Source organism: Triticum aestivum, chromosome 3D, assembly GCF_018294505.1.
Source record: "Triticum aestivum cultivar Chinese Spring chromosome 3D, IWGSC CS RefSeq v2.1, whole genome shotgun sequence".
In the NCBI taxonomy this organism is placed as follows: domain Eukaryota; kingdom Viridiplantae; phylum Streptophyta; class Magnoliopsida; order Poales; family Poaceae; genus Triticum; species Triticum aestivum.
In genome coordinates this window covers 306,318,152-306,326,125 of record NC_057802.1, presented here as the reverse complement: position 1 = coordinate 306,326,125, position 7,974 = coordinate 306,318,152, and the positions used below count along the sequence as shown (strand labels likewise).

Sequence of the window (7,974 nt, the reverse complement as noted above, 5' to 3'; positions counted from 1 at the left end):
TCGCCATTTCTCTTACTAATATAGCTTGATCATGGCAGACCTCATATAGTGCAGCAAATTGATCCTTTAAAGCTCCATTGCTAATCCATTTACTTTAGGAAGCAATGGGAAGGTCAAAAAGCTCAATGACATTTGAACACCTGCCTTCGTCATGGATGGCGTTGGCAGGGGGACAAGGGTATTTGAGTGGATCAGGGTGTCGGAGTCTTACGTGGCGGTGGTTTGAACACCCGCAAACCTCCCCCAGTTTGCATCCGATTTGCGGGAATTTAGATAAACATATGCATTCACGAACAAATAAAGGGACGCATTGAATGACAAACTACGATGATGCCCTTTACTATCTTTCTTCTTCTTCCTTGTAAAAAAGGAGAGAGAAAATCGATTATCTGGTAGGAGGGGCTACCTGTAAAAGCGTCGATTCGAAGTCCTATTTGAAGCCACGTTCTTTGTCTTCTACAATCCTTCACGAAACGTAATACTGCATGCGCAAGTTATACATACGCTAAAGCAAGCCCTCCTCCAATTGCAAGGGTTATCCAACAAATAACTATACAAATAAAAGGAGAGGTAAAAAAAAGAAAGAAGAAGAAGCAGAAGCAGCCCACGAAACCACTCGCCGTGCCGCCGGCGAGAAGACGAGACGGGAGATGGCGGCGAAGGCGGAGGTGCGGCCGCGGCCGCTGGAGTTAGACCCCATCGCGAGCCGCGTCGAGCTGGCGTTCTGGGAGGACCTCCGCCGACTCAAGCTCGACGTCCTCGGCACCGACGACTCCCCCATCCCCATCACCGGTACGGATCCTCCCACTCGCCCACTCCCGTTCCTCTCGTAATTCTCCTTGAGGGTTGCGATTTCGTGCGTCGGATCGACAATGGTCTTAGTTGTCGCTACTCCTAGATTTTGCGATGTCGTGTATGAGTTGGTGGCGGTCCATGTACGCTATGTTGCCTGGATTTTGCCTCCGCTGCAATGTTTGCTTGACATGTTTCTTGGGAGTTGGTGCTTTCTGTGTTCGACTTGCTAGTAAATGTTTGGTCCAGATGGTCTCGGTTAAGGCTTGAGTTTTCGCATGTCATAATATAAATTCTCCACCATTTTTTAGATGGGTTATTGTTGTGTAGTTGCTGATTGATCTTTCTGCTTGTGCACTTTCCTCTGTTCACACATATCAACCGAGATGGTGATATGGAGTACAACTCCAGTGATTCCTCAGGAGAAGTAGCATTTCCCTTAAAATAACTCCAATTTTGTGAAAAAACATTCTTCTGATTTGTTCGTCCATGTGTGTAGTGGAGCGCCTAGTCGTTTTGTGTTCTCTTTCTGGATAGACCAAACAAGTTTGTTTCAATTTTGTGCTAGGTTACTATACTCCATGCACACATCCAAAAATGTCGGGCCTCTTAAGGCTGGGCCGAGAATCATTAGTGCCACCATCTGCCAGCTCCTTTGGCTCTAGGAACTCTTGTCCAGTCCCAGGGACCCTCATAAACATGAATAACATGCGAGGGTTACAAAACCTAGATGTGGAGTATCTACTGAGAGAAGAAGCAAAGAAGGTACATTTTTTGACATGGAATTTGCTAATCTTTCCTTTCTTGATGTATCTCCTTCAACATAATCGCTGTTGTTGTATCTATGGAACCAGATCTTACACGACATTATGTATGGTAAAATAGAAGAGGATCCTTCTCTGCTACTGAGGTTCCTTGTGATATCATTCGCGGATCTGAAGAATTGGAAGATCTATTACAGTGTTGCATTCCCCTCATTGGTTTTCAAGTCTGAAATGACTTTGCTCAGCCTGCATAGCGCCTCACTGGTGCTTAGTCAAGAGGAGGTCATAATCTTATGCACCTAATATCCACAATATTAAATATCTGTATTTTTGTGGTTGGTATTGAAGGCTATCAATTTTCTCCCGCAGGCAAAATCATTGTCTAAGTCACTGAAAGAGTGGCGCAGTTCAAATGAAACAGCAGGTTGGGTAAATGATAGTTATCTCAAACTAGTATATGAGTTATTTGATAGCTTGTTGTTAATTGGCCATGTTTTGCTAATTTGCTATACTTTTGTTGTAATGGATCCATATTTCTGCAGCTCTTCCATTTTTCTTCGTCGATATATCCTTGGATTCTTCTATTGCTATAAGGCAACTCAAGGATTGGAAAGATTGCCAGGACAATGGCCAAAAGGTATGTCTGTGTTACTCATTTGATCATCACAAATATTTCGTGCTCTCATATTTGGTACGAAATTTAGGAGATCCGTTACTTTGTATTCTTCATGCATATATCTGTTCTTTCTTTAAATGCTTTGATCTGCTAATGCAGCTCCTATTTGGATTTTATGATCATGGTTGTCATCAAGATCCTGGCTGGGCTCTTAGAAACTACATTGTATTCCTTAGTCTGCGGTTGAAAATTGAGAAGATTCAGTTCTTATGCTACCGAGAAAAACGATCGGAGCTTGATCTAGAGAAATCCCTTATTGGCGAAGCATCATTTCCACCACCTCATGGTATTATGATCTATCTGGATAAGAACTTCTACATAGCAGTTTCGCTCGTAGTTTGTATTTTTTTTTAACATTGGTTGTGATTACAGGCTGGGATTACTCTGATTATGTGCCTGAAGCTATTGGATGGGAAGGAGAAAAGCCCGGGGATGGAAGGAAAGAAAAGAAATTGAAAGAAATCAATCTTGAATCAATGAGCCCAGAAAGGTAGATGAAGAGTGTTTTACCTTGCTCTGCACATTATCAGTAATTAATTGTATTTATTTCGATTCTTTATCATATGCGCAGGCGGGATGAAGAACAACAACTGATGCACTTGAAGCTTATGGGATGGCGGCACTTCCCTGTTGATTTGAAGAACTTATCTGGCATTCGATGTCTTCTGTTGGGTGCTGGAACTCTTGGATGTGAAGTTTCTCGCTTACTCATGGTTCGTACATTGTGTACTGCTATGTCCATGCCCCCATGTAACAAACTGTAATATTCCCCCCGTTCCAAATCATTTGAAGTTATATAGCTTTGTCCTATGTCAAACTAATATATTAACATCTACAAGGCCAAATTAATTTTCATTAGATTCAGCATAAAATATATTTTCATACTATATTAGCAATATTTTTCTATATACTTTGTTAAACTTAAAAGAAGACTTAGGACAAAGCTAGAACTTCAAGTAATTTGGAATGGAGTAGTGTACAATTACATAATTCCCTTCTAACAAACTTAAATAAAATCTGCACTTACACATATCTTTTGTATCTTTTTATTCCTTGATGGAACCAAAATTTCAGACCTGGGGTGTACGGAAACTAACAGTGGTTGATGGTGGTCATGTTTCTATGCCTGATGTACTCAAACAATCACTCTACGTAGATGACGATTGTGGTGTCCCAAGAGCCACTGCAATAGTTCCACATCTAAAAGAGAGATGTCCTGCAGTGGTAAGTCATGGCTACCTTTTTCTTGAATATTTGCTTTCTACAGATCTGCTTGTTGACAACAATTGCTGTCATCTAGGACGTTGAAGCCATCCAGATGGAAATACCAGCGCCTGGGAATCCGGTTTCTCCAAGTGTGCTTGATGATTGTGAGCGTCTTCAAACATTAGTAGCTTCTAGTGATGTGGTCTTCTTGTTGACTGACACATGGGAGAGCAGATGGTTTCCAACTCTTTTGTGTGCAAACGAAAACAAGGTAAATCTCAGACATATTATTCATCTGCAGGGGGGCTTTGCAATAATTCACTCAGTGACCAAGAAATTTTAATACTCAATAGCTTGACTGGAGAATATATTCTGGCCATGTGGTTTCATTTAAATAAGTATGCTTTCCCCATCTTCCATTTTTAAACATAGCGAGCTCTTGGGAACTAAAGGTCTTTTGTCTCCACTGTAGATGGCCATCACTGCAGCATTAGGACATGACAGTTACCTTGTCATGCGACATGGTGCTGGTCCAGGAACAAGAAGTGGAAATATGGATGACGTGATTGCTCAGATACAGAATTTATCCACCGAAGATGCTCTCGGTCGTCAAAGATTGGGGTGCTGTTTCTGCAATGATACGGCTTCCCTTTTCAATGTATACCAGATAAAGACTTACATTTGTGGAATATTCTCATTTTTTTGTTTTTTTATACTTTTAATTTTGACACTGGTTACTAGATTTCATATTTGCTTGATCTTATTGGTTTGCAGTCAATCTCTGATGAAACAGTAGCACTACCTGGGTTGACCTCCATTGTATCTGGCAAAGCGGTGGAGCTCTTTGCGAGGATGCTACATCATCCAGAGGGGTAAACTGCTAAATACCTGAAAGATGACTGCAGAATTGCAATTTTTGTATGTGTATCATTGATATCGATGAAGAGTAGTTGATCAAGCTAGAACTAAAGAAAACTAATCAATACACGTACACCGTGCCTTAAGGATTGTACCATACCTCTTGCAGGATACATGCTCCAGGAGATATGGCTGGTATGGATACTGAACATCAGCTTGGTTTATTGCCGCACCAGATGCGAGGATCACTCCCGCGGTGTGATTTATCAACTGTGATAAGCAATTCCTCAAACGATTGTACTGCATGTTCTAATATTGTAAGTAAATTATAGCACACATGGCGCTACATTATAAGAGTTGTATATATACTGACGTTTCTCCTTGCTAAACATTTCAGGTACTGTCTGAATATAGAAGAGAAGGGTTGAATTTTGTCATGCAAGCCATTAACCAACCAACATATTTAAAGGACCTTACAGGCATTTCTAATTTGATAAAGTCGGACACTTGTTTGAAATTGCCAGCCAGCTTCCCTGTAAATTCTGGGAAGTTGTCTAGTGCTCGATGTCTACTTTTAGGTGCTGGAACTCTTGGGTGCGATGTTGCTCGTATTCTTATGGTTAGTTTTATGGTTCGTGCTACTTTTATGTTGAACTACCGACATAGACTCACAGAGCATCTTGTTAATCATGGTGGATACTAACTTTTTCAGGATTATGGTGTTCGGACTCTAACAATTGTTGACAGTGGTTGTGTTGTTGTGTCAAATTTGGCAAGACAATCACTTTACACAACTAAAGACCGCAAGACCCCAAAAGCGACAGCGATACTGGAGCATCTAAAAGAGAGATGTTCGTCAGTGGTAAGTTTTCACTTCCCTTCCCTGGAAACAGTACTTTCATTTTTTTGACAACATTTTCAAAAAAAAAAAACTGCGTTGTAGGAGGTTGAAGGAATTCAAATGGAAATACCGATGCCAGGGCACCCTGTATCATCTAAAGAAGCTGCTGGTGTGCTTAAAGCTTGCGAGCGTCTCCAGGAGTTAGTAGCTACCCATGATGCTGTCTTCTTGTTGACTGACACAAGGGAAAGTAGGTGGCTGCCGACGCTTCTCTGTGCGAATGAAAACAAGGTAAACCCTGTCCGTATTCTTGAATAATGTACACACTGGAAGTTATATGCTATATAATGCCTCCCATTATACTGCAGATTGCTATTACTGCAGCCCTAGGATATGATAGCTACCTTGCCATGCGACATGGAGCTGGTCCAGGAACAAATTCTGAAGGTTCAGATATGGTTGCTGCCATGAACAAGCTGTCTGCAGAAGATGTTCTTGGGCGTCGAAGACTGGGGTGCTATTTCTGCAATGACGTTATCGCTCCTGTTGATGTAATGTTTGTTGCCTTAGGTTTCTGAAGTTATGCTCATCTTCTCAGTAAATTATTTACTGCAACCATCATATATCATGTTTTTATGATCTTGTGATGCAGTCGGTCTCCAACCGAACGCTGGACCAACAGTGTACAGTAACACGACCTGGACTGGCCTCCATTGCATCTGGCCATGCTGCAGATCTCTTCACAAGACTGTTAAATCATCCAGATGGGTAAGCAGCTGAACCTGTTGGAACCTGCCATGTAAAAGGTGGGTGAGGAAACAATGCAAGTGATGGTTGATTTACTTACTGCATTGTGCAGGATACATGCTCCAGGAGATATCGCTGGCAAAAGCAGTGAGCGTCCGTCTGGTCTATTGCCACACCAGATGCGAGGATCACTATCGCAGTACAGCTTATTAACACTCGTGGGCTATTCCTCGAGCAGCTGTATCGCATGTTCCAATGCGGTAAGCAACATCTACGGCGATGCATGATTGGATATGATGTTTTGAAAACTTTGCTGATACATTTGCGTGCAAAACAAAAATGGCAGGTATTGCGTGAATACAGGAGTAGAGGATTGGATTTTGTGATGCAGGTGATCAACGAACCAACCTACCTAGAAGACCTGACAGGCCTGACGGAGTTGATGAAATCAGCGGATTATTCTCGAGTCGAGTGGGTCGATGAAGTTGACGACGAGGAGTTTGCTGACATGTGACTTTATATGACAAAAACAAGTGTAAATACTTCCTTCAGAGATTGATTGTTAGAGTTGCATTCTTGAAAATTGTTTCAAACACTTCGTAAATTCTCCGGAGATTGATTCAACACTTTGTAATATGTAAATTCTTCGGAGATTGGTTCAACACTTTGTAATACGTAAATTCTTCGGACATTGATTCGAGTAGAGAAGCACGGCGATAGCTCGTGGGGGTGTTCTTATACGTATTAGCTACAACCTACAGGCAGTTTGAGGTCAGCCGCCAAGGATAGTGCTTCACTAATCGCCATAGCCTCAAAAGCTTCAGGAGCTGTCAAGCCTTCAATAATCGGCAGGCGGCCGTGCCGCATCGTATGCGTACAGTAGCATGGAAGGCCGTTTCAGGGGCACTAGCCACCGCGGTGAGCAAGCATAAGCGGCACTTGGCTCACAGGGCGACTTGTACAATCTGTGGTAAGTATGATGAGGACTCGTTCCATGCACTTGTCACATGTGATAATGCGGCCACTCTTTGGGATACTATAAAAGAGGTTTGGTCCACACCTAAAAGGAGCAAGTTGTGCACACGGGGGATGAGTGGTTGTTGAATCTATTGGATCAAAATACTAGTGAGGTACGGGATATGATCATCATGCTAGTGTGGAGGATCTGATACTTGTGGAATGAATTATCGCATGGTAAAGAAATCCCTCCAGCTGAAATGTCTTCAGACATTTCTGTGTAGTTATCTTAGTTCTATTCGCAATGCAGCCAATCTCACCACGGAGCAAATTATCAGAGGGAAATCGCCTTTGGAGGGTGCATTGCAGCCTGTACCGATCAAGGCAGTGCCGCCGGATACACCATGGCAGCCACCACCACCTGGCTGGCTTGCCTTGTCTGTGGATGGATCTTATTCAGCGAAAGAGGGCTCGGCGGGAGCAGGCATGATCCTACGGGATAACTTGGGCTCTGTCATTTTTTCATCATGTCAACTATTATTCTACTGTAACAATGTTCTCGAGGCAGAAATTCAAGCTATTAAGATTGGGATGTCTATGGCTATCGAATGGTCTAACCTTCCGGTCTTAGTAGAATCGGACTCGATGGTGGCCCTTTCTTCTATGACTGATGCCTCACATGATAAATCACCCAATGGTCAATTGGTCAGGGAGATCAAGAACTACATGCTGCAGAGGGAGTTTAAACCAGTGAAGATTATGAGATCACAGAACATGGTCTCACATTGTCTTGCTAATTATGCCCGAACGGCTCGTAGCACCGCTTGTTGGTTGCAACGGCCACCTGCCTTCATTCATAATCTTGTATTAGCGGACTGTAAGCGTGTTACTTTGGAATAAACTTCTTTTAAACCCGCAAAAAAAAATCGTACCTGATACACCTTGAAAAGTTCCTGAACTGGCCCTGCTGCATACAGCTGTCGAGGCACCCCGCCGTTCAGTTTTTGCTAGACCCCTTGGCTTGCACACGAGCAGCTGCTGCGGCCTGAGCCTCCTCCCTTTTCTTATTTTCCTCTTTGATGGCAGCGGCCAGCTCCCGCTGTTTCTTATAAGTTCCTATCCAAATTTACATC

At 42.7% G+C, this 7,974-nt stretch overlaps 1 protein-coding gene across 1 annotated transcript; it reads left to right on the top strand.

The window, feature by feature from the left end:
• The first annotated feature begins 490 nt into the window (after nucleotides 1-490).
• On the top strand, nucleotides 491-6,575 carry LOC123078562 (ubiquitin-like modifier-activating enzyme atg7). The gene is made up of 20 exons (XM_044501112.1): nucleotides 491-792; nucleotides 1,361-1,557; nucleotides 1,647-1,838; nucleotides 1,926-1,980; nucleotides 2,099-2,193; nucleotides 2,332-2,518; nucleotides 2,605-2,722; nucleotides 2,804-2,945; nucleotides 3,307-3,456; nucleotides 3,533-3,709; nucleotides 3,911-4,096; nucleotides 4,213-4,310; nucleotides 4,466-4,613; nucleotides 4,694-4,915; nucleotides 5,009-5,158; nucleotides 5,240-5,428; nucleotides 5,506-5,688; nucleotides 5,790-5,905; nucleotides 5,997-6,144; nucleotides 6,231-6,575. The coding sequence occupies exons 1-20, from the start codon at nucleotides 651-653 to the stop codon at nucleotides 6,396-6,398; spliced, it is 3,063 nt and encodes a 1,020-aa protein (XP_044357047.1). The 5' UTR covers nucleotides 491-650; the 3' UTR covers nucleotides 6,399-6,575.
• The last annotated feature ends 1,399 nt before the right edge of the window (nucleotides 6,576-7,974 follow it).